Source organism: Puma concolor, chromosome B1 (genome assembly GCF_028749965.1).
Source record: "Puma concolor isolate L17-30 chromosome B1, mPumCon1.1.hap2, whole genome shotgun sequence".
Taxonomy (NCBI): domain Eukaryota; kingdom Metazoa; phylum Chordata; class Mammalia; order Carnivora; family Felidae; genus Puma; species Puma concolor.
This window is the reverse complement of record NC_141670.1, coordinates 143,033,193-143,060,028: the sequence shown is the minus strand read 5'-3', so window position 1 is coordinate 143,060,028 and position 26,836 is coordinate 143,033,193. Positions and strand designations below refer to the sequence as shown.

Below are 26,836 nucleotides of genomic sequence, written 5' to 3'. Positions count from 1 at the left end.
AAATATTTCTAACATATTCCAGATTTCCTAGGATACAATGGTCACTTTGATCTCTGAACTACTGATGATTGAAGGAAGCAATTTCATCAGGCAGCCAATTGTGTTGTGTACATCTTGGAGAAATTCCACACCTTGGGATGTCATCATCTTGCTTCCATTTTCTTCCAGCAAACTCATTCATAGTTATTTATTAAGCCCCTATCTGAAGACTGGTACTGGGCTAGAGCTGGATACAGTGTAGTGAGTAAAACAAAAGGTCTCTGCCCCTTGGAATTTTATGTCAGAGGAGAAAGAGGTGCAGATATAAACGGTGAGAGATAATACTGAAAGCTGAGTGCCCTAAGCGGGGAGGGTTGCTGAGATGGAGACCAACAGGAGAGGACCCACTCAGGTCAGGTGGCCAGAGCTGGCTTGTCAAAGAAGATAGCCTTTAAGCAGAGGAATGAAGGCAGAAGAACATTCCAGATAAAGGGGATAGCACAAACAAAGACAGTAAGATGAAGAAGAATTCAACACATGTCAGCTGGGCTCTCAGAGAACTGAGGTGTGCTAGACAAAGGGGAGAGTAGCTCTGGGTGGTAAGGATGAAGAGGGGAGTTGGGTCAAGCCACGCAGAGCCATGGGGCTGACTGACACAGAGCCCTTGGCTGCTTGTGGGAGGTGGTGGGAGGTGGGCAATGGAAGGAAGGGAGACCGCTGCAGATGTCCATGTCCAGGGCAATGGTGATGGTGACTTGGACAACAGTAGGGGCAAGGAAGATGGGGAGAAAAGAAGGCAGGTATGGATCTTTCCTCAGTTGAGTGAGACAAGTAGAAATGCATACATGTCCTCTGGACTTCTTGGATGCACTTCAGACGAAGCCATGATGTCACTGGCTTCTCTCAATCACCGGAGGCCACCGATCCCTGCTTCTCCCACCCCCTGCTTCTCTCTGCTGCCCCTGGGTGGGAAACACTCCAGCAGTGGTGATGGGGAGCCTGTTGTTTACAGGGATACCTGCTGTATTTGTTTCCTGGGGCTGTTAACAAAGTTTCACAAACTGGGTGTTTTAAAACAAGAGACGTGTATTCTCTCACAGTTCTGGGGGCTGGAAGTCTGAAATCAGGGTGTCCATAATGCCATGCTTTCTCTGAAATCTGAAAGGGGATCCCTCCTTGCCTCTTCCAGTGCCTGGTGGTTTGCTGGCAATCTTTGGCATTCCTTGGCTTTCAGCTGCACAGCCCCAGTCTCTGCCTTCACGGTCACATCACCTCCGACATGTCTCTGTCTTCACAGGGTTGTCTTCTAAGGACACCTGTCATATTAAAGTAGGGGCCCACCCTACTCCAGTATGACCTCATCTTAACTAATGACATTTTAGTCAGCTTACATCCAAATAAGGTCACATTGTGAAGTATTGTGCACTCGGTCCGACACATCTTTTTGGAGGGACACGATTCAACCCATAATACTTGCCTCCCTTGACCATATTTCATCTCAGGGCCCTTTACAATCAGCTTTCTTTGCTTTTGAAAACCAGCTTTAACTAGAAAAATTGAGTGAGAACCCCACATTTTCCAAGTCATGATTGCTTTATTTATTTATTTTTTTAGTCTACCCCACCTTCCTTTCTCTCATAAATCTTCATGACCCCAGAGACTGTTTTGACATTGAGCAAAGAGTGATCATTTCTCCCCAGCTTTTCAAGAGTTCCTGAGTCCTGGAAGTTTATATGAGGCATTTATTTGAAAGTTTAATTTTAGGATATGGCCTTTACAGGACTTTATGAAGTGATGAGTGATTTGGCTCTACCTCACCCTCAAAATGTACCTTGTAACAGCAGCTGTTCTTGCTCTGAAGCATTTGGCTTTAAATATGTTTCCTGTCAACAGGATTGCTGCCTTGTGTTTTTCTCTTTCATTCATCCTTCTGAATATACATGTTAAACTTCTTGCAAACCCAATACACTGGGTTTGAAGAAATAGGTACAACCGGGTTTCATGGTCAAGGACAGACTGACCTCTCTCGGGGCAGTGGGGGGGGAGGGGTGATGGGGGGAGGTGCCAGCAGACAGCTCTCCAGGCCCAGCTTGGCCACACCAATGGCTTCAAAGAATCAGGTGCTCTAGTGACCTCCAAAGGATAGTTCTAGAAGATCAGACAAGATGATACTGACATGAAGAAGACAGTTTAAATGAGATGCAGCCTAGCCTGGTAATCAGGAGCAGAAGCTGATGAGACTGTCCACTTCCTGGCTGGGTGAACTTGGACAAGTCACTCAACTATCGGTTTTTGCATTATCCGTAAATAGTATGTACTACACCTGCCTTACAAGCTAATTGTGAAAATTGAATGAGCTAATGCAGGAAATGTGCTTAGCACAGGACTGGCACACAGTAGCAGCAATTGTTTTTAATGTCAAGACCTCCTGTTATTTTCCCCCCTTTATTTAGACATTCCTTACTTTAATTTATTTTCCAACTGCTTTCAAGATCATTTCCCCTTTGGGGGAATCCGAAGGTCAAGTTTGAGAAAAGGGAAGAAACTAAATGTATTTAAAGAATGCGGAAATCTGATAAAACATTTTTTTTTTTATAAATAAAAAGACTTTGCTAAGTATCCGTGTCCTACACTAGCATGACACTTGGCTAGGGTGTCAGGGTTAGTGGAAATAAATGAAGTCAAGCCTTGAGTAGTAGTTTAAATATTAAGGAATTAAGCCTGCAAGGAAGCAGGCGATGCAAATAGTTTCGGTTGTCTGTAAAAATGCCAGCATTCCTGAAACAGTGAGCTCATCATCAAATTCTTCTTCCACCTCCCAGAAGAGAATCTATGGCTTGTTTACTCCTTTTGCTTTGGTTTTCTGGGCAGCTGAGAATGAAATAGAGCAGTGGTTCTCAAACTTTAGCATGCGTTAGAATCATCTGGAAGGCTTGTTAAAACACAGATCCCGAGTTAAAACACAGCCCCAGGGCTGACTCAGTGACTGAGGCTGATTCAGTAAGTTGATTCAGTAAGACTGGAATGGGGCCTGATAATCTGCATTTCAAACAAGTTCCCAAGTGGTGCAGATGTGGCTGATCTAGTACCTACACTTTGAGAACGGCTAATGTGGAATACTGTGATACATTGCGATATGGTGGAGAGCACAGGGCATTTTAGACACGAAAGCAGGCAGATTCAGATTCTCCAGCTGTCCTTAGCAGCAGTTATGTTAAGCAAATAACTTCTCTGAAATCAAGTTTCTTCCATTTTTAAATGGAAATACTGTAATAAAATCTACCTTGTTAAGGTCATTGTAAGACTGAAATAAATTGTAAAGCACTTTTGTTCATGGGCTGGCATGTGCTGGTTTAAAAGATTCTATTAATTTATTTTACTGTACAATTTTTTTTCATAAGTCATGTAAATATTCTTGAATGTTCCGGGCAACCAAGTCTATCAAATGAATAATACTGCTTATTTAAATAACTGAGGCATTCTGAAAAATTTCACAAAGCTTCCACTTTAGAATTTCTATGCCATTTTTTAATCTGGTGTGTGTGTATGTGTGTGTGAGTGTGAGTGTGTTTGTGTGTGTGTGTGTCTTTTTTCTTTTAATTAAACAAGCAGTTCCTCCCCATTTAATTCTTACTAGGTGGCAAATTACAGAACAGACTGAGAATTTCAACCTTCTCTGATTTTGCGCATTGGAATTTCAGCATATTTTGATGTGTAGGTAGTAGAGGACAGTGAAAAGGTCAAGGCTAGAATGCAAACCTTGAGTTTTCATGAACAATTAGAATCTGGTTGCAGTTTTGCCTTCTAGTTTCCAGAAGCAGACATGTGTGGTACAAAACCACCAGGGAACTTCTTAAACGCATAGAGTCTACCTTAACACCTCATTCCTATATGGTTCAGTATGTCTAATGAGGGACCTGGTCAAATGCATTTTAAAGAATCACCCCAGGTAATACAGACATTACATTTCCAGAAAGACTAGGAGTAGGCTGGAATGGTCATGTCTGCATTCAAATTCAGGTTCTGCTGCTTAATTAGCTGTGTGAGTTTGAGCAAATTCGCCAATCTTCTTAATGTCTTTTTTTTTTTTTTTTTTTTTTTTGAGAGAGAGAGAGGTTGAGGCGAGGGGGGTTAGAGAGAGAAGCTTTTTTTTTTTTTTGTTTTTAACATTTATTTATTTTTGAGAGGCAGAGAGACAGAGCATGAGTGGGAGAGGGGCAGAGAGAGAGAGGAAGACAGAATCTGAAGCAGGCTCCAGGCTCTGAGCTGTCAGCACAGAGCCTGATGTGGGACTCGAACTCACAACCCATGAGATCATGACCTGAGCCAAAGTCAGATATTTAACTGACTGAGCCACCCAGGCACCCCAAGAGAGAATCTGTTTTTTTGTTGTTGTTGTTAATGTTTATTTATTTTAGAGACAGAGTGTGAGCGGGGGAGGGGCAGAGAGAGAGGGAGACACAGAATCCGAAGCAGGCTCCAGGCTCTGAGCTGTCAGCACAGAGCCTAACGCAGGGCTTGAACTCATGCCATGAGATCATGACCCGAGCTGAAGTCAGACGCTTAACCGACTGAGCCACCCAGGTGCCGAGAGAGAGAGAGAGAGAGAGAGAGAGAGAGAGAGAGAGAGAGAATCTTAAGTAGGCTCCAGGCTCAGTATGGAGCCTGACTCGGGGCTTGATCCCACGACCCTAGGATCATGACCTGAGCCGAAATCAAGTCTTAGATGCTCAACCCCTCCAATCTTCTTAAACATTGGTATCTTATATGTGAAATGGGTCATTCTTACTCATTTATCAGAGCTGTTGTGCAGGTCATATTAACATATCTATTAGGTGCCTAGCACAGTGCTGGGTGTGAAGCACTCAAATGCTCCAATATTGTGGTAGATCTTCTAAAATGCCAGATATTTAGATAAGATCAATATAAAAGTTCCTAGATGGATAGAACTGAAATGAAGCCAATTGGTTCTGTGAGTCCCTAAAATATTTACTAAGCCTTGGAGAAATGATTCTCCAAAGATTATATTGAAGTGACTGATTTCTTACAGGTGCCATTAGATCAGATGCATTCACAACTAGTTTCTAACCTGTTATAAACACTCTTTTAGAATTAGAATTCCTTATTTTGGATGCTTTAAGATTAAATAAACAGTGTTTGATCGTATTGAAACAAATTGTTCAACCTAATGTACTGAATCAGTGGCTTCTCATTTTTTACTGTGCCAGAACATTAATTTTCCATTCACTTTAATGTGGCAAGATAATGTCCAATTGTGAAAATATTAAACACTTCAGGAGAGCCTAAATGAAGTCATGTTAGTACAAGACAACAGAACCAATATTATTCAGTAACAGGATAGGAAAATCAACTTAGAAAGAAAACATTATTACTGTAAAGACACGTTTTTATTCCAAGAGTTAGGAAATAACGTATAAATACATGTTTACTTGGATTTTTCTCAACATCTTTGTGGCTGTTGTACAGTCTCTTAAGCAGTTTTAAGATATTTTATCCTTTCTGTAAAATGGTCTTTCCCAGTTTACTGATGTATTTCTAATTTGTGTGTTTAAAATTAGTATCATGGCATTTTTCATTTCCATGCTATTCCTGAAGGTTTATGTTAATGGCTTTCAGAGTTTATCAGCCACAATCCTTTAAACAAAGCTTAAGAACACACAGTCCTAATGGGATTTTCATTTGTGGATCCTTTAGTGTAAGCTTCCCCAAGGACAGTGGTCAGCATTAATGAAAACATCTTGAAGTCTGTAAACCACAGTTACTTCTGTGTTAGATGTAGTGAAAAGCCTTGAGCTATCACTTGAAAACAAAGAGGATGCAGGAAATTCTCTCTCATTGCTTTCACGCAGATGCCACTTTATAGCAAATATTTTTCGGAGTCACCAGGATTAACATAATTTATTGTTCTAGAGAACAAATGTTGTATATTTCTAATTTGTTACACCAGAGGGGAAAAATGAAAGGCTTCTTTGTATATGTAGCAAATGTCACATTGCCTGCCTGTCTGGGGATGGGAGAGTCTCCTGGACCACTCCTGAAGAGAAAGGAAGTTGTTGCAAATTATGGGTTTGTTATGCTTCCAACGTGCATGTGGGAATGTACATAATACAAACAAAGAGGTCATTTTGAACTAGTGGCACTTCAAAATATTTCCTTCCAGGTTGGACACCGAGGGACAATGCAAGATTATCCGGGCTTCAGCCCATCAGTGGATGCTGAAGCGATTCGCAAGGCAATCAGAGGAATTGGTCAGTACTACTTTGTAATTCCTCTCTTTATGTTGAAGCAAATCAAGAAAGTTACAATTTAAGTGCATTTGTTCAGGGGTGCCTGGGTGGCTCAGTCAGTTAAGTGTCTGACTCTTGATTTTGGCTCAGGTCATGATCTCACGGTTTGTGAGTTCAAGCCCCACATCTGGCTCTGTGCTAACAGTTCAAAGCCTCTCTTGGAGTTCTCTCTCTCCCTCTTTCTGTCCTTACCCCACTTGTGCTCTCTCTCTCTCTCTCTCTCAAAATAAATAAATAAACTAAAAAAATATTTTTTAAGATTTAAAAAAATAAAATAAAAAATAAAAGTGCATGATTCAATTTGCCCAAGTTGGGTTACTTGACTATAGAAATTGTAAAGACTGGAGCACCTGGGTGGCTCGGTTGGTTAAGCGTCCGACCAGCTCAGGTCATGATCTCGTGGGCTTGTGAGTTCAAGCCCTGCATCAGGCTCTGTGCTGACAGCTCGGAGCCTGAAGCCTGCTTCAGATTCTATGTCCTGCTCTCTCTCTGCCCCTCCCCTGCTCAGGCTCTGTCTCTGTCTCAAAAATAAATAAACATTAAAAAAAAAATTTTAGAAATCGTAAGGACTTTTAAAAAATGTGAAATAATAAGGAAAAATGTATGGGACACCCAGTTTTATTAAATCTTAATATTTGCCATATTTACTTAATAGGAAACACTACCATCACCATGGACCAACAAGAATGGTCATCGTAATGAATCATTACAGATACCATCCCTGCTGATTCTTCCTGGATCTCTTTCCTCCTCAGTTCCCTTTCCACACTGATTTGTAATGCCACTTCTGTCTTGTAAGTTTCTCTATTTTTCTGCTCATTTTTCTCACCATCCTAAACTAGAGTGTATTCTCATGAAACTTAATTCTGTAACTACATGTGTATGTATGTATTGTTTTCTGTGGTCTCAAACAGTATAAATTGGAACCATGTTGTGTATTATATGTACATTCTTCTGCAACTTCTTTTTGTCTGTTAACATTTTTTTTAATTTTTTAAAAATGTTTATTCATTTTTGAGACAGAAAGAGAGCGCAAGCAGAGGAGGGACAGAGGGAGAGGGAGACACAGAATCTGAAACAGGCTCCAGGCTCTGAGCTGTCAGCACAGAGCCCGACGCGGGGCTCAAATCCATGAACTGTGAGATCATGACCTGGGCCAAAGTCTGATGCTTAACCAACTGAGCCACCCAGGCGCCCCTCTTAATATTATGTTTTTGAGATTTATCCATGTTGATATGTTTAGCTCTGCTTCATTAACTTTACTTGCATAGTAGTCTATTGAATTATTAGATCATAAGATGGGATATTGATGGAACATGTAAACTGCCTACAATTCTTTTCTATTACAGTATAAAAATGCTGCATTGAATATTCCTGTGTACATCTTGTGCACATTTGCTAGCATTTCTCTAGAACATAACAAATGGAATTCAGAGTTGAAGATGTTCATCTTCAAATTAACTAGAAATTTTGCCAAACTGCTCTCTAAAATAATATGCAAATTAACATTCCTAACTAGCAGTACATGAGACTTAGTCGTGCTCCATATTCTCACCAATACTGCTAAGGTCACACTGTTCTGTTTTCCCAACTGAGTGGCTCTAAAATTGTATCTCACTCTGCATGTATGTTTGCTTCCTCTCTTCCCCATCCCCCAAGACTGATATGATTGAGTCTCCTTTCTTGTTCATTTGCTTCTTCTTTCTTGAATTATTTCTTCATATCTATTACCCATTTTTTCAGTTGGATTGTCTTCTTCATGATTGGCAAGATTTTTTCTTTTTTATAAATTCTGGATATAAACTTTTTTTTAAAATTACAATCCATGAAAATATCTTCTTCCAGTCTGTGATTTTCTTTTAACATTGGTTATAGTAATTTATATTGCATAGAAATTTTAAATTTTAGTGAAATCAAGTTTACCAGTATTTTTTATGATATACTTATTATTGTGCCTTTTCTGTAATGGGCTCATAAAGATATTCTCCTGTGTTTTCTCTCCAAAGTTTTACAGTCTTATTTTTCACATTGGGATGTTCAATCTACCTGGACTTAACGTTTGTATATTTAAAGGTATCTAATTTTATTTTATCTCGAGTGGCTAGTTCATTGTCCCAGCACAATTTATTGAAGAATACATCCTTTCCACACTGATTTGTAATGCCACTAGTGTCTTGTAAGTTTCTCTTTTTTTCTGCTCTCTGCTATGCTCCATTGGTCTGTTTGCCTATCCCTGTCTCAATATCACATTGTCATAGTTACTATTATAATTTTATAATTAGTATCTAATAGGGCAAAAGCTTTTCTTGGCCCAATTCCCTCCCCTCTGAATTTTAGGGTCAATTTGTTAGGTTCCATGAAATATACTGTCAGGTTTTTTTTTATTGGTGTAATATTATCTCATTTCTGTCTGTTTGGCTTTACATTTTTCTTTCTGTTTCTAAATGACAGTCATTTCTTCCTTTCTCTCTGTGCTTTCCCTGTTTATGCTCGATGTTGAGTAGACTGTTCCATTAGGTTAATGTCAAATTGAACAAATTAATAGTCTTTAAATTCTATTGCTTGTCTTTTTTTTTTTCTTAATATCATGTTTCTTCACAAATTTTTGCATTTGGGGTTGCAGAAGCAGAACCATTACCTATGTGTTCTCAGTCCAGAATCAGGTACCCTAATGGCATTTGCATTAGACATGTGTCTGATCCCATCTCTGAACTAGGAGGCAGCTGTTTTACTTTCCTGTCTCGAGCATATGCAAAAGCAAGAGATGAAAAACCTCCTAGCATACAAACTACACACAACTGCGAGCAGTAGCTTTGTCTGGAGTCTAGGGCCATAAGGCGTAGAGATGCAGAGAAGGGGTAGAAAATTAGAACAGAGATGGGAGGCAGAAGCTAGACCCTAAAGAGCAGGTGCATGAGCTACGGGGCTTGAGCTTCATTCTGAAGGTTACAGAGAACCATTAGGATTTCAACCGAGGGATTGACATGATCAGGTCCATTTTAAAGAATTTACTGAGGCAGGGGTGGCTGGGTGGCTCAGTCATTTGAGTGTCCGACTTCAGCTCAGGTCATGATCTCACAGTCCGTGAGTTCGAGCCCCGCATCGGGCTCTGTGCTGACAGCTCAGAGCCTGGAGCCTACTTTGGGTTCTGTGTCTTCCTCTCTCTCTCTCCCTACCCCTCCCCTGCTCATGCTCTGTCTCTCTCTGTCTCAAAAATAAATAAAAACATTACAAAAAAATTTTTTTTAAGAATTTACTGAGGCAGTAATTACAGTATGAATTGGAAGGGGGTCAAATCAGGAGGCTATTGACGTTTCTAGATAAAATATGATGCATGCACAAGGGCCAAGGAGAGGGCAAATTCGAGAGATGCTGATGATTGCTACCCTGTAGGGAGTAAAGAAAAGAAAGGGGTAGACCACTAGGGTCTTTGGTTGGGTGACTGTATCCATAGTGATGCCATTGATGAGGGTGCATAGAATGAAACACAAGTTAGAGAGGAAAGAGAATGAATTCAACCCGGAGCATCTGAGATACTTGTGCAGTTGGGGGTGGCTAGTCGCGCCCCAACACAGATGCCATTACAGGTCCAAATCGATCATCAGACTCACAGGACACAACTAGGCTTTAATTGAGTTCCATGTTTACTTAATGCCATAGAAGAATCCAGGACCAGAGATGTGGTAGGACAGCATCTTTCCCTGGGAGGCCCAGCCACTAACCAAGTACATGGTTTGTTTGCCCTATCCTTGATGTATATAGAGTATGTACCATGGCCACTGGCATATATAGCCAAGGAGCATGTGGGTCACCTCAACACTGAGAAGATGAGCCTTGAGTTCCAACTGATTTTTTATACCATGAATCACATAGGCTCAAGAAACATAAGCCAACTCAGAGCTCCCCAACCCAGGGGTAGTCCTCACTGCAAATGAGGTGGACACAACTCCCCATGTTACTTCATACTTTAATTACCAAGAAAATAGTGACCTTGAGGACATTCTCAAACAGGCCAGCATCAGCCCTTTACTTACAACGGGTGCTTAAGTCTATGGGTCTGGGATGTCTGAAAGTGGTACAACTCAGAGAGGGAAATATATGTTTTGGGGTCAGAGATTTGGTTTTACATTCTTGCTACTAAAAAGCTGCATGACTTTGGCAAATGAGATAACTTTTCTAAATATTGTGTTTTCATCTTTGGAACAGCTGAATCCTACCTACCGCCCAGAGCTTCAGTGAATATTAACTATGACCATGAATAAAAGGTATCTAGAATATGGCAGGTTCTCAATACATGTCAGTTCCTTTTTTTTAGAGAAAAATATTTGACATCAAGTATGGAGATAAGAGAGAGATAAAAGGTGATAGGACAGCAACTGAACCTCATAAGGGGGGAAAAGCCCTAGTTCAAAAGCAACACATTCCTCGCACTACTCCCTCGGTCTGATATACAGGGAGGACTATTTGGACAATAATTGTTGTCTTTCCCCCAAACTCCCCCAAATTAATTTTCTTTTCCGAAAGCCTGGCAAAGAAATGCAGATTCCAACCTGGTAAGAACCTGGAAATTAAAAATTAAAATGCCTTCCTCTCTGCATTTGTTTCAAACCATTGATCATTTTTCCTTTGTTCATAACAGATATTAGGCATCTTTGGGTTGATAGTGAGTAATATTCTTTTTGTCTCGTTTAGGAACCGATGAGGAAACACTCATCAGCATTCTGACTGAAAGGACAAATGCACAGCGGCAGCTGATTGTTCAGGCGTATCAAGCAGCATATGGAAAGGTATGATTTGATTAACATGACAACTAGTAAAGAGCTAATCACTATGGATCAGGGATGCTCCCACATGATTATGCCTGCAGATCTTTTGTTTCAGCCCAAGTGTAACAGAAAGTACCCTGTGTATCCAGTCACAGGTAGGAGTCCTGGTTTTGCTCTTAACTGGCTGAATGGCTTTGCATATGTTATTTGCTCTTTCTGGACCTCAATTTTTCCACCTATTGAATAAGGAGGGTTGCCTTAGACAAGTAACGTTAAACCAGGAATGATTCTGCTCCCCAAAAGATATTTGGCAATGTCTTGAGACATTTTGATTATCACACCCGGTGGGAGAGAAAGGGATGTTTCTGGAATGTGGTGGGTGGAGGTCAGGGATGCCACTAAAGATCCTGCAATGCACAAGACAGCCCCCATAGGTAAGAATTATCTGACCAGTGTTCACGTCGACAGCACATATACTAAAATTGGAACGATATAGAGAAGATTAACTTGGTCCCTGTGCAAGGATGACGTGCACATTCGTGAAGCGTTCCATATTTTTCTTTGTGAGTTCGAACCCTGCATCTAGTTCTGTGCTGACAGGGCAGAGGCTGCTTGGGATTCTCTGTCTCCCTTCTCTCCGCCCCTCCCCCAGTTGTGTGCTCTGTCTCTCTCTCTCTCTCAAAATAAAGACATAAATTTTTCAAAAAAAAAAAAAAGGATTATCTGACCAATTATCTGGTAGATCCTGTCTTCGATGATCTTCAATTTGTCTTCCAACTTTAAAATGTTTTTGTAATTGTAGATTTAATTCATTCAGCAAATGAAAACTTACTTGTATACAAGAACATTTTGTGTCTTTTCCACACAGTGTATTTGTTCAATAATAAACTACGACGTTTCAGGAGTGGGATATTTCTCTGTGTCAGGAGATATCCTTGTCTTTGGAGACTCACTGATCTAAAAAGCAGATCCCTCTTTTTCTTATGAGGTTAAAATTTTATTAGAAAAATTAGAAGTAGGGGCGCCTGGGTGGCCCAGTTGGTTAAGCGTCTGACTTTGGCTCAGGTCATGATCTCACGGTTTGTGGGTTTGAGCCCCACATCCGACTCTGTGCTGGAGTCGTGTCTCCCTCTCTCTTTGTGCCTCCCCTACTCAAGCTCTGTCTCCCTCTGTCTCTCAAAAATAAATAAACATTGAAAAAAAAATTTTTTTAAAGAAAGAAAAATAAGTGAATAAAATAAATTCGGATCTTGGTAAGTGGTATGAAAGAATTAAAATGGGATGGTGTGGTAGAGAGTGACTGGTGAATGGCTCCTTGAAATAGGGTGGTGAAGACATATCAGTGACAGGGTGTTACCTTACTCTCAGCTGAAAGTAAACAGTACTAAGGATTCTGGTTTTTTTGTTTCTGTTTTTGCTTTTGTTTTTTTATTTGCTTGATCTGGGGAAGAGCATTACAGACAGAAGGCCCAGCAAATGCAAAAGCCCTGAGGCAAAAACAAGCCAGGGAATATTTAAGAAACAGAAAGACTTCCAATATGGCAGAAGTGTGGAGAATAGAGGGAGCAGATGGGAAAGATGCCATGGGGGGGGGGGCGGGGGGGGGCGGGGGGGGTGGGGGGGGTGGATTTCAAATATGCTGGGCCTTGCCGTCTTGCTACAGAGTTTAGGTTTTACTCTAAGAACAACAGAGAATCATTGAAAGTCTGTAAGCAAGAGAATACTGTAAACTAATTTATATTTTCAAAAGATCATTTTAGCTTCTGTGGCTAACAAACTGTGGTGGGAAAAGAGTGGTAACAGAGCAGTCAGCCTGCTGAGTCCAGGTGAGGACTGAGGGTGTATAGTGACCATCCACAGGCAGCTCAGGCATCACCTCCTGGCAGTGTTTTCCACACCCCCAGACTCTATGAAGACACCCTTCGTAATATTTAACCTTCACACTTTATCAGATACTTAACATATTATACTGAAATTTTATCTTCAAATATTTCTGGTTTTCCTATTAGAGTATAATATCCTAGGAGTAAAGATTTTTAACTCACCTTTAAAAGCCTACCACAGAGCAGGTGCCCAGTAAATGTCTGTCAAGTTTAATGAATTGCCAAGCTTCTCAAAAAGGCAAAACACTCACGTATAGGGAACATGAATGATCCATTGGCCTTTCAGTATTTCCAAAATATGGAGGAAGGAAGGATGGAGGTGAAGGGTGACCCCATTTCTCACAGTGGGATGGAATGAGAGCATGTGAAGGAGGATCCAGTTGGGAAGTCCTGGGTTGAGGACAGATGGTAATAACAGCTTAGCATTTAGAGAGGAAACACCCTGTGGCGATTAAAGTGGAGCTAGTGACCCTTGGCTCTCTCCCATTTGTTTTGCCTGTTCCCCACCCACTGGGCCCCCCAGTGGCATGGTAGATGTTGGTATGTATCCACATTGTCATAGCAGTCTGGGAGGCTGCCAGCCTCTGTCTCAGAGCTGAAAATAATCAGCAGCAAGAAAATAATAATTCAATAACACTCCTTTGAATATTGAAAGTAAAAACCACATTACGTGCCTTCAAACAGGGAAGATGGACTGTACTTATGTAATAAGTGAAAACAGTGCCAAGGGACAATACTAAGTAATAGGTGCCCCATTACATTCAGGGTTTTCCCTGCTGTTGCCAGGAAACTGCTTTTGATGGCTCGTGGTTCCACACTCTTAGCAGAGGCAAGTGACCGCCACTGTCCTCTGTTCCCTTTTCTCTCCAGAGTTCTTTAGCAGTCACTGAGAAACAAGGAATCGAGCAACTACGCATGAATCTGGGTGTGAATTACAGAGCTCCTCTTCCTCTTCTTCCCCCCACCCCAACCCAAGTATTGAGAGCATCTTCGGTGTGGGAAATGCATTGTGATACACAGTTCCTATCAGTGGCACTCATGTAACCCTTTCCATTGGCTTTCCTTCAGAAAACCTATAAAACAGAACAAGTTGGAAGCAGTCACAAAATGCAGATTAAATCCTTAGAAATAGTTCACCATTTCCTTTTATTCCCTGTGAATTGGCATGTTTTTGTTTGAAATGATACATATGTGTATCTTTCACTATGTGACTCTAAAGAAAGAGAAAGGAAAAGTATTTCACACTTTCTTCTTTGGGGTTCTTTATCTTAGGAACTGAAAGATGACTTGAAGGGTGATCTCTCTGGCCACTTTAAGGAACTCATGGTGGCCCTTGTGACTCCTCCAGCCATGTTTGATGCGAAGCAGCTGAAGAAATCCATGAAGGTATGAGCCCAGTCTGAGCCATTTCCACCTGAGATTTGACTATGTCATCAAGAGTAGTGACTTTCTTCCAGTGCACACTTGAGACATGGGTGTAAAAAGGACAGATTGGATGTCATTTTGATGCTATACTATCCGAGTGGTAGAACAATACTGAAATGGGGAATGGTTGTGGAACCTTGAGCCCACATGTTCCTGGGCTGAAAGGATATTGTCATATCCTAATTCTGTTTCCATGGTTTTTGACCCAAAGAGTCAAATTCTCTACTTTGTTGTCATTGAGAGTAAATGGCACCATCATCAACCCCATTGCTTAGGTCAGAAACCCAAAAGAATCTTTGGTCCCTTGCTTTCCCTCACTCTTCAAAGCTCCCAAATCTGTCTGCAAGTCCATCTATCAGAAATGTGTGCAGGGCACCTGGGTGGCTCAGTTGGTTAAGCGTCCAACTCTTGGTTTCAGCTCAGGTCATGATCTCATGATTCATGAGTTTGAGCCCCATGTCGGGTCCTGCCCTGACAGTGAAGAGCCTGCTTGGGATTCTCTCTCCTTCTCTCTCTGCCCCACCCTAGCTCACATGCTTGCTCACGTGCTTGCATGCACGTGCACACTCTCACTCTCTCAAAATGAAAGAAAGAAAGAAAGAAAGAAAGAAAGAAAGAAAGAAAGAAAGAAAGAAAGAAAGAAATGTGTGCATGTCTCTCAGGATTCATTGCTACCATTCTACTTCAACCACCACCATCTCTTGACTGGACCATATCAGTAGCTTTCTAGTTGGTCCTTTTGCCTCTATTTTTGCCCACTTGAAATCCATTCACCACAGAATAGCCAAAATTATTTTTATAAAGTCATTTTTGGAATCATATTATACTATTCACCTGCATAAATCTCCAATGGCTTTGAATACTTAAAATCCAAACTTCTTACCATGACCTTCATCACCCATCACAGTCTGGCTCCTATCTCTTGACTTCTTAAAAATTCTATCTGTGCTGGTCAGGGTTTCCCAGAGAAGCAGAAGCAGTAGGCAGGAGATATATATTACTAGATTTATTGCAAGGAATTGGTTACATAATCATGGAACTGGCTGGGCAGATCCAAAATCTGTAGGGCAGGCTGGAACTCTAAGCACAAGCTGGAGCTGTTGCCCGCAGATGGAATTTCTTCTTCTTCAGAGAAGCCTCAGCTCTGCTCTGAAAGCCTTTCAACTAAGTTGGATCCACCTGAAATATCTAAGATGATCTCCTTTACTTAAAGACACTCAATAATGGACTTTAGTTATGTCTACAGAACACCTTCACAGCAAACCTAGATTTGTGTTTGATTGAGTTAACTGAGGACTGTAGCCTGGCCAAGTTTATAAAGTTCCATAAAACTGCCCATCACATCCTCTCCTCCCTCTCCCCCGATTCAGTACTATAGCTACACCGGCCTTCTCTCTGCTGCTTGAACATTCTAAGCTTATTCCTACCTTGAGGTCTTTATACATGATGTTCTTGGCATCTGGAATGTTTCCCTCCACATATTTTCTATCAATTCACTCAGTTTAATTTTCTTAATTGCACGTAATACCATCTAAAATTATGTCGTTTATTTTTTGCTATTTGTTTATTGTTTTTTTTTTCCATCCAATTAAAAGGTATATCTCCATCATAACAGGTAACCTCATCAGTTTTGGTCTGCATCTTCTGAAATGAAGTAGGTGCTCAATGCATTTGTTGAGAGGAAGGAAGGAGTCTATATCTGAGGCATAAGCTGTATTCTGCCTCCTTATCAGAGATAGGAGATATTTTTCTTTTCTGTGGAAGACGTATAGGCACCCAAGAAGCAGATGCCAAGATGTGATGAGACACACAAGAGATTTCCTGGGGAAAATCTTTTTTTTTTTTTTTTTTTTTTAATGCTTATTCATTTTTTGAGAGACAGAGAGAGACAGAGCATGAGTGGGTCAGGGGCAGAGAGAAATGGAAACACAGAATCTGAAGCAGGCTCCAGGCTCTGAGCTGCCAGCACAGAGCCCGATGCAAGGCTTGAATTCATGAACTGCAGGATCATGACTGAGCCGAAGTTGGCCACTTAACTGATTGAGCCACCCAGCACCCCCCTCCCTGGGGGAGATCTTATGAGGGATAAAGAAGTGTCAGAGCAGGGTAAGTTGGGTGAAGCTTCAGATGGCAATACAGGGCTTACACACATGACAGAGGGACAGAAGTAGGCTCAGATAGGAGGAGCCTCCGTGCACAGGGCAGCTCAAAGAAAACCATGGCAGGCCGATGGGGAGCTCCAAAGCAAAGGACTGCCCTTTGGAGAAGTCCTACACCGGGCAGAAATGGCCCAGCTCCAGTACCCCTTCCATGTTCAGTCACTTGCTGAGACAGCTTGGAGGGAGAATAGCCTTTTTGTGAACCACGTGGCAGATCCAGAGCTATGGCAGTTGAAGGCTATCAACCAACTATGTTCTTTGCTGCAGATTCTCTTAAAATGAAGTCTGAGTGGTGCATTTCTATGGCTGCCACATGGGGGGCAGTTTAACAGGTACAATAATAAGGATTAGATTCACCAATAAAGATTTAAAAAATTTCTCTCTTATGCAAAAGAAATCCAAAGTAAGCAGTCCAGAGCTGATAGTGTCATGACACTAGCATTATCAGGCACTCAGGCTCCTTCTATCTTTAGGTTTGTCCGTCTTCAGCCTGTAGATTCCACTTTTTGGCTAAAGATGGCAACTCAAGATCCAGGCAATATGTCTTTACCCCAGTCAGCTAAAAAGAATAAGAGACAAAGAAGGGTTCATTCCCTCTCTTTAAGGATTCTCACAAATCGTATGTGGTATTTACATATATTCTATCGCTCATAATTTAGTCATATGAACAAACCTAGCTCTAAGGGAGGCTAGAGAGTAATATAGTATCTATTTGGATAGCTATGTGCTAAGTTATAAATTAAGGGTTTTATTATAAGCAAAGAGGGTAAAAGAGATGGGGTCCATTCAGTTTTGCTGTGAACCTAAAACTGATCTAAAAAATAGTCTGTTTTTAAATTAATTAATTAATTAGTTAATTAAAACAGAGAGATGTTGAGAGCAACTAGGAATCTGTGCCACAGAGGGACAGAATTCAGCCTCTTTTCATAAGCTGCATCAACATTATTTGATCAAGTTGCTAGTATAAATGGCTTTTCATAGAGTCACAGTGTGATTCAGTGACCTCAGTATAAATCAAGGCTCAGGGTAACTAGTCCCCAAGTCAACTAGGCCCATGACACACATTACTGAGCCTTTAAAAATCTCCCTGTATGAAGATGATACCTGCTGACCATCTAATGCAATGGTAGAAGGATGAACCCATTCAAAAGAATTGCAGAGCCCTTAATAAACATAATGGTGTGTTCAAATGCTCACTTCTGATCTTGAATGGCATAGGCTTTTCCCTTTGTGCTATTTCTTTCTGCAATTACTCAATTTATTCTTTACACTAGAGTAGGACATTTTCTTGAAAATGTGGGTGTCAGTTTAGATGATTTGTGTTATTTTTGTACTAAAGTATGTGGAAAAATTAGAAAACTATAGCAATATGCAACCTTATGTGGATTTACTAAAACTTCTTTTCATCTGTATAAAACAAGATATCAAGCCTGAAATGCATGAAATTAAGTGTTTTAAGTATTCTAAAAATAGATTTCTTTTTTCTTTTTAGGGTGTCGGAACAAGCGAACATGCATTGATTGAAATCCTCACCACCAGAACAAGCAGGCAGATGAAGGAGATCTCCCAAGCCTACTATACAGGTAGTCTTATTTTCTGCTTACTTTTCCCACTGTCCACACACATATGAGCCAATGTTGCTTTTCCCAGACACCCACCACGCTCTTCTTCGCAAGGCATTTGGGGAAGGCAAGACATAAAAAGGAGGATACATTCTAAAATGGGCTAAATGTGGATTTTCAGAGAAATTTTGAATATGACCCAAGCTAGAAACTGCTGCATAACAATGGCATTGACATTTCTCATTTATAACATTACAGCTATAGAGGATTTTGCCCTTGGCAATCACTATTTATTGAACCAACTATTTTCATCAATGTAAGATTTCATCAAATCATGGTATATTAATATTATATATTAAAAACCGCTCAGATTAGCCTCATGATTTTTGGTGTGGAAAATGAGACGAACCATTTAGAGAATGTGTTGAGCATGTGGATTCAGTATAATTAGCTCAAGTCCTAATAGTCTGTCAGCTGTGACACAGACTACCGAGGGTTAATTCTGACAGACTACCAAGGGTTAGCATGACTACACAAGTTAAAGCACAGCCCCCACAGGACTACCCTCACTTCAGACACCAGCCACAAGCTCAGTGCTCCCAGGCCACGTGCCCTTCTGACCAAACGGCTACACATTTAGGGGTTCTCACTACTTCCTCGGGTTCAATAGCTCACTAAAATGACTCACAGAATTTAAGAAAGCATTATACAGTCAACCCCTGAACAACGTGAGGGTTAGGGGCACCGACCCCCAGCACAGTTCAAAATCCATGTATGACTTTTGACTCCCTCAAAACCTAACTGCTAATAGCCTGCTGTTGACCAGAAGCCTTACTGGTAACATAAACAGTCAATTAACACATACTTTGTATGTTATATGTATTAGATACTGTGTTCTTATAATAAAGTAAGCTGGAGTTAAGAAAATGGTTTTAAGAAAATCACAAGGAGGGGCATTTGGGAAGCTCAGGAGGTTGAGTGTCCGAATTTGGCTCAGGTCATGATCTCATGGTTCGTGAATTTGAGCCCCACCTTGGGCTTACTGCTGTCAGTGCAGAGCCCGCTTCAGATCCTCTGTCCCCCTCTATCTCTGCCCCTCCCCTGCTCACGTTTTCTCTCTCGCTCTCAAAAATGAATAAACATTGAAACAAACAAAAAAGGGAAATCGTAAGGAAGAAAAAATACATTTACAAAATTGTACTGCATTTGTTGAAAACACCCACATATAGGTAGACTGTGCAGCTCACACCCATGTTGTTCACGGGTCAGTTGTATTTACAATTATAATTCTACTTGAAAGAGTAGAAATGAGGACCAGCCAAGTGAAGACATTCAGAGGAGACTTCTGAGAGGGTCCCAAACACAAAGCTTCCGTGTTCTCTGGATGTATCTCCTTCCCGGCACATCGATATGTAATTACCAACCAGGGAAACTCCTTGGATCTTTGGTATCCAGCTTTTATTAAGGATTCATTACATAGGCATGACTGGTTGCATAACTGGCCACACGACTGATCTCCATCTCCAGTCCCCCTCCTTTCACTGCAGGTCAGGCTGACATGTGGCTCAAAGCCCCAACCCTTCTAAATCACATGGTTGGTCTTTCTGGTGGGACCAGCCCCTACCCTGAGTTGTGTCGTTAGCATAAATTCAGCTGTGGTTCGTGGGCACCTGCCACGAATAACAGACATTCCTATTATTTGGGAAATTCCAAGGATTTAAAAGTTACCAGCTAGGAACCGGAACAAAGACCAGCCCAAATTCTGTATTATACAACAGCCCCCTGTAGCCCCCTCCAAGTACCCCAAGGGAGCCACAGTTTCTATGTTTCTGTATCAGAGAGGTTCTGCAGTAGAAGTCCAGAGAAGGCATATACTGGCTCTTAGATGGGTGTCAGATAGGTCACTTTGAGAAATTCTCATTAGAACGTAAATACCTTCACTTAGCTTAATGATAGGTAAGTGACTGTTTTATTCATGTGCTGATAAGGGCTCCATTCAAACGGAATCAGCATTAGGCATTTTAACAGAATTTAACATAGAGAATTGTTTAAACACTTTTTTTGGAGGACTGAAAAAGCTAAAAGGGAACACAGGGAAGACACAGAGGTATAAACAAACCCCAGGGCTGGAACAACAAGGGAAAGAAGTTGGAGTTTTCAGGAACTAGAAGCTCAGGGGAGGGGTATCACCTGGCCAATGTTGGTGCCTCAGGGGCTCAGTGGAGAGATTTAAGGAACCAGAGTTCCGATCTCTGCAAAAGGGCTGCATCTGGCTGGAGCTGGCACCCTCCATGCTAAGTGACTTTTTCTAGGCGCCTGGAGCCAACTGCTGCTGCCAGGATTAAAGACCTTCACTGGTTTGCACTGACATGAGTAGCAAACAACTAACCTGTTCTGCTCTCCCCTGCCTTCCAGTCTCCCTCTACCCGCCCCCTTCCCCAGTGGTGGACCTAACAGGGAGTTGGGGCAGGGGAGAGGGGTACACAAGAGAAGTATAATTTGCAGTGTCCCAATCCCAGCTCCACAAAGTAAGGCATAGAAGGTTGAATTTGGAGTAGATGAGATAATTGCTTAATAATAGCCACAAACAGGTGCATTGTAGGTGTTTAAAATATTTGGTTCTCTGAGTTCAATGAGATTTGCATATAAATCAGAGCCAGAGACTGTATCCCAAGGTGACTTGTCACTTCTGGGTATTTCTTAGAAGAGTTACTACTCCATGAGTTGACTTGCCACTTGATGGATTTCTGGGGTCCAGCGTCTATGTACAAACAACCCTAAGACGTAAGCTCTATGAGGGCAGGAACTTTGTCTGGTTTTGTTCACTGCTGTAGCTCCAGTGACCAGAACAATGGGGAATAAATTCAAATATGCATTGAATGAATATCCTCAAGATTGAGATTGTCGTCTTAAGAGCCAAGTGAAAGTTCTAGCTTTTAGGATTGTTGTTTTGCAGGTATGAACTGTGGTAGTAGTTCAAAGTTATCAGAGGCCCCTATATCTCTGTGAGATAAGCTCTCTAAGGCTATAAGGAATGGGACAGCATTTAGGTTACCTTGATTAATAGGGATTCATGATACATAAGAAGTAAAAGAAGAAAACAGTCTTAATCATGTGTAGCTAAGCTTTACGGAGATGAGATTCAGGACACAGCATTAACCTGGAGACTCAGCCCTCTTGTCCCTTCCTCAATATCAGGCATTCATTGCTCCCTGTGCTAATGTTTCTGGTACAGTAACTCTTTTCCCTTTCTGCTTCTACTGTTCTCGAGAGCACCAAGTAACTTCTCTCCCCTTACCACATGGTGTTTGTCTACGTAGGCTTTTATTTCCTGCATGGTTTATGGTTTTTCTTGACTTCTGTTTTGTGCCTTATTCCTTAGGGTCTTTCCACTTCTCTGTTGTTGTACTGTCTTTGACTCTTTTTCTGTATAGCTCACTCCCTAAGAGAAGATTCAGTGGGCTAAAAGGAGAGCTGAGAATGTAGTCTTTAAGTTGTGTGAATTATGTCCTGTTCAAGGTCCATGTTCTAGTACTGAAGAAGAAGGAAATAGTAATTGGAGGGCAAACTAGCAGCTTGCCCACACTAGCTTTTCCATTATCCATATTTTAATGCCACTGTCAGATAAAATGGACCATGATTTGACCCAAAAAGGCAATTCTTTCTGTTCTTACACATCTGCCACCACACACAACATGGTAATAGTTATGAGAAGAACGTGTCCGTATCAGAAGAGAACCAGCAAGATGAAAAGAAAGAGGTAAGATTTATTTTATCAGGTACTGACTCCTTGCCAAGGTTGACATTTAAGCTTTTCTCTGTTTTGTAATAATGTTTTTCAGTTTGTCAAGGCTTAATTTATTCTTATTTGGTTTCAGTATATAAGAAGAGTCTTGGAGATGACATCAGTTCAGAAACATCTGGAGATTTCCGGAAAGCTCTATTGACTTTGGCAGATGTAAGTTTTTATTTTTTCTTAACTGCCCAATAAGCTGCATGCTTAATGATAATTTCTAGGGAGTTTAAAAATAACCAAACTAAGACAATGAGATTGCAATTCTCCTTATGAAATAATACATTCGTTTTACATTTTCATTTCTGGACTCCAAAGAATATTTATTTCTTTTGTTGGTATTTAAATTAAGTAGGAAGCATGTTACAGAAATATTTTCTTCAGAAATGGGTATATCAGCCTCTGGATTAAAAACAAACAAACAAAAAGACTTGCAATGGGTTGCCTGGGTGGCTCAGTTGGTGAAGCCTCCAACTTTGGCTCAGGTCATGATCTCACAGTTTGTGGGTTTGAGCCCCACGTTGGGCTCTGTGCTGACAGCTCAGAGCCTGGAACCCGCTTTGGATTCTGTGTATCCTTCTCTCTCTCTGCCCCTCCCCCACTTGTGCTCTGTCTCTCTCTCTCTATCAAAAATAAATTTTAAAAAATTAAAGATTTTTTTTAAAGTCTTTAAAAAAGACTTGTGAAAACAAACACAAAAACACGATTGCTGCAACTTTATGTTTGCTGCCTTTGGAAGAGTTGCTAAACCATTCGTCAGTGTGTGACCAAATGAGGCCACATCTAGCTCTCTCTTCTTAGGAGGCTCATGACTTCATAATAAAGGTGGTAAGGTCAAGGGTGAGATATAACCACATATGTGTACATGAAAGGAGGTAATTTAAGCCATATCTCACTGGCCCCTTTCAGCTGATTTACACAGCTCTTTACATGTGACGAAGTCCCAACGCTGGTCTCAGCCTGCGGGTAGAAATAGTACTTGTCGAAGTGAGGCATTATGCCACAAGAAAACAGTTTATCCTAATTATAGTTTCAGTTACTTCCAATGGTGAAAACCTTAAAGGTCGACCCGACAAAGCCAAACTGATGAGGCATTGCTGCAAACATGCACTCGCACAGGTTTGTGTGCAAGAGCGCACACGCATTTGTGCACGCACAGGAGCACACAACCTCCACAGGAGGCAATTGCAGAGTAGGACTTCAGGCCAGGTGTTTAGACTCAAACTGCCCTGGACTCTCACGCTCCTCGGCTGCCTAGTAGCTTTATTTAGACAAGTTACTTTAAGCCTTAAAACTTCTGTTTTCACATCTGTAAAACTAAAATAACAAGAGTACCAACCTCGGGGGCTGTTGTGAAGATAAAGAGAGAGAGCGCCTGTGTGTAAAGTACATAGCACCTAAAAAGTGATCGAGACGTGGTGGCGGTGGCTTATTAGCAGTAGTACCATTGATAGTCAGCATTTTTTTTTTAAGTTTATTTATTTATTTTGAGAGAGCAAGAAAGAGAGCAGAGGAGGGGCAGAGAGAGAGAATCCCAAGCAGGCTCTGCACTGTCAGCGCAGAGCCTGATGCAGGGCTTGAACTCACGAGCTGAGATCATGATCTGAGCCGAAGTCAAGAGTCACAAACTCAACCAGATGCCCCGATAGTCAGCATTTTTTTTTTTTCCTGGAGCAGAGTGCGCAATGAAACGGAATAAAAAGGCAAACTAACAGCGGAGTGGCAGCAGCACTGAAAAGGAAAATGAAAGAAACCACGTGGAAATCAGACAAACACACAAGGACCTAATGTCTGCAAATGGCAATAAATGTGCTTTAAAAATATTACGGCCAAACATGCCATTCACCTACAATTCTCAAAATAATTCCGGCAATCCTCTTTCCTATCTCCCCTCTTTCTGTAGTGTGCTGAGTTTCTGTGCACAAGCACACATGCACTTAGCCACAGAGCCCTCAGTGTTAGAGTTCAAGGGTTTTGTCTTTTTAATAGACTTTATTTTCCAGAGAAATGTTAGACTTCCAGAAAAATGGAGCAGAAAGTACAGAGTTCCCTTATGCCCCTCACAGTTTCTCCTGCTATTAATATCTTGCATGGTGTAGTATAATTGTCATTGAATACTGCTACATTATTATTATTATTGTTATTATTAACTAGAGTCCATAGTGGACATTAAGATTCACTCATGGGTTTGGACAAATGGATGATGCCATGTATCCACCGTTACAGTATCACACAGAATAGTTTTACTGCCCTAAAATTCCTACACTCCAGCTCTTCATCCTTCTCCTCCTCCCTTCAAAACCCTGGCTAACACTGGTCTTTTTACTGTCTCTATTGTTTTGCCTTTTCCAGCATGACATATGATGGGAACCAAACAGTATGTTGTCTCTTCAGACTGACTTCTTACATTTAGTAATATGCTAAGTGTCTTTCATGGCTTGATAAGTCTTTTCCTTTTTATCGCCGAATACTGTTCCATTGTGTGGATATGTGACAGTTTGTTTCACCCGTTGAAGGGCATCTTGGTTTCTTCCAAGTTTGGGCAATTAGGTATAGAAACTTCTGCAAACATCCATGTACAGGTTTTTGTGTGGACTTCAATTTGGTCAGTGTCAAGGAGCACAGTGGCTGGATTATGGTTAAAGTGTGATTGGTTTTGTGAGACATGTCCAGACTGTCAAAGTGGCTGTATCGATTTGCATTCCCACAAGCAAGGAATGACAGTTCCTGTTGTTCCAAATCCTTTGGTGTTGTCAGTGTTTTGGATTTTAGCCATTTTCTAATAGGTATGTAGTGGTATCTCATTTATTTTTTTATTTTCTATTCCCTAATGGCCTATGATATTGAGCATCTTTTCATGTGCTTTCTTGCCAACTGTATATCTGATATCTGGGCAGATCTCTTGCCCATTTTAAAAGTAGGTTTTCATTATTTTATGTGAGTGTCTAGAGCTCTTTATGTTTTCTGGATGTAAGTTCTGTACTAGATGTGTGTTTGTAAGTATTTTTCCCGGTCTGTGGCTTGTGTTTTCATTCCCTTAAGATCTTTGAGTTTTCAGAAGAGGAAAATGAGGCTCAGAAAATTGTGTGATTTGCTACAAATATCATGGCTGATGAGTAGCAGAGCCACAACGGGAGCCCCGAGTGCCTGATTCCTCTGTGTTTCCTGGCCTCTGCTGGAGAAAAAAAATCTCTAAAACATCCTGTTGGTTGGAATACTGAGTCCTAGAGTCTTCTTTATTTAAGAGGATTGCCTTTGTTTGCATCTTCCCTGTTTAGGGCAGAAGAGATGAAAGTCTAAAAGTGGATGAGCAGCTGGCCAAAAAGGATGCCCAGGTCAGTAATAGAGCAAAGAAAACATCTCCTGTAACCTTTGTTCCCCCTTGACTGCCTTTTCATTCATTTGGCGTCACTGGCTGTCCTCTCCTGTCGTCTCTGAAGGAGAAGCCTGAAGGCTGGGCATCACCCACCCTAGCCCTCTACCTTCCCCAGTGGTGGGTATTATTCTTCTGGCTCCAGCCACCCTCTTAGATTCCTAGTTTGCTAACAGTGGAACGGTGAGAGACTTGGAAAAGAGATTATCTCCCTGAATTCTACAACCAAGGACCTCCTCTTGTCATTCCATACCCTCTGAGGAGGAGGAGGAGGAGGGAGGGAGGGGGGGAGAGAGAGAGAGAGAGAGAGAGAGAGAGAGAGAGAGAGAGAGAGATTGTGTCCATAATAACATTCTAGGTCTTCCTTTTTATCCAATAGATTCTCTATAATGCTGGGGAGAACAGATGGGGTACAGATGAAGATAAATTCACCGAGATCCTGTGTTTAAGGAGTTTTCCTCAACTGAAACTGAGTATGCACTCACATTACAATCCTTTTTGCTTTGTGTTGTATTTGCAAATGTTTTTTGGCTTACTATACAAAATTATGTAAAATGAAGTTAAAAATAGCAAAGTCTATTCCATTTGCATGTATAAACACTTCAGGAAAAAAAAAACATGGGGGAGCTGTGTTCCAACTCAAGACACAACTGACACTGCTCTTGTCTTCCCCTCCAGGTTGAGTACATCACCTAGTGAGTGACAGGTAACAGATGGGAGAAGATGGCAAGGAGAAAGAAAGGGGGAGCCCTCTGGGGTGAGAGGAGAGAGGAGTATTCTAGTGGTGTTCAGGAAGCTGAGGCAATGCTTCCAACACAATTAGCCACTTCCCTAGTTAGCCACTTTCCAGAAAAACCAGGCATTGTGGGTGAGGGTATCTTAATGCATTAATGAGAATGAATATTCAGCTCTTTCTGATATAAAGCAAATTGGGGAAAGGGGAGCATAGTTTTTTTGCTTAGACCAACTATTACATGGAACTGCTAAGCACCCACCTCCTCCTTCATGTATCTCCCTGAACCACCTGGAAGCAACAGCACCCAGAAGCCCAGAACTCCATTCGCTGTGAATAGCTGAGTGTGGCTCCCAGGTGTCGGTCAATAGAGCAACCGCAGCACATGACTAGGCTTATGCTGAGTTCATGGAAAAATGAGGAAGCATAAGGATATTATCGTGACTTTTTAATTCTGAAATTGCCCTTCCTTAATTTGGGCATTAAAATTTCACTTATTTTATAAAATAATGGTAATAGTATATTATAGTTCCTTTATTAATATCTTTATTTGAAACATAAAAACCAAACAATCCGAGATTTCTCTCCAAAATTTTTTTTTTCAAAATTTACTTGGCTTACAAAGTATGCCTACATACTTAGGGACATATGTGTGGGTTTTGCTTTGGGGCAAAAACGGATCGAGAAATCTGAATGCCTTCTGGTAAGTGTGAGTAGGCCATGCTGCCTTTGGGGATGATTTACTCAGCAGAAAGAAATCTTCATAATTAAGATTTCATTAGCAGATAAAACATATTTGACTAATGACCACACTGTTGTTCCCAGGTGCTGCTATAATTTAAAAGTAGACCATTG

General features: G+C 41.1%; 1 protein-coding gene and 1 non-coding gene across 3 annotated transcripts in view; both read left to right on the top strand.

Annotated features, from left to right (window-relative positions):
• Positions 1-26,836, top strand: part of ANXA3 (annexin A3) — a 52,491-nt gene that overhangs the window by 13,518 nt on the left and 12,137 nt on the right. For both annotated transcript variants that reach the window (XM_086704781.1, XM_086704780.1), the window contains exons 3-9: positions 6,161-6,248; positions 10,980-11,074; positions 14,209-14,322; positions 18,013-18,103; positions 21,961-22,040; positions 25,154-25,210; positions 25,628-25,721. In XM_086704781.1, coding sequence (XP_086560907.1) covers positions 6,161-6,248; positions 10,980-11,074; positions 14,209-14,322; positions 18,013-18,103; positions 21,961-22,040; positions 25,154-25,210; positions 25,628-25,721 — 619 coding nt within the window. The remainder of the gene's footprint in view (positions 1-6,160; positions 6,249-10,979; positions 11,075-14,208; positions 14,323-18,012; positions 18,104-21,960; positions 22,041-25,153; positions 25,211-25,627; positions 25,722-26,836) is intronic.
• On the top strand, positions 11,506-11,612 carry LOC112859121 (U6 spliceosomal RNA). Its single transcript, XR_003223440.1, has one exon. It is a non-coding gene; the product is annotated as a U6 spliceosomal RNA (small nuclear RNA).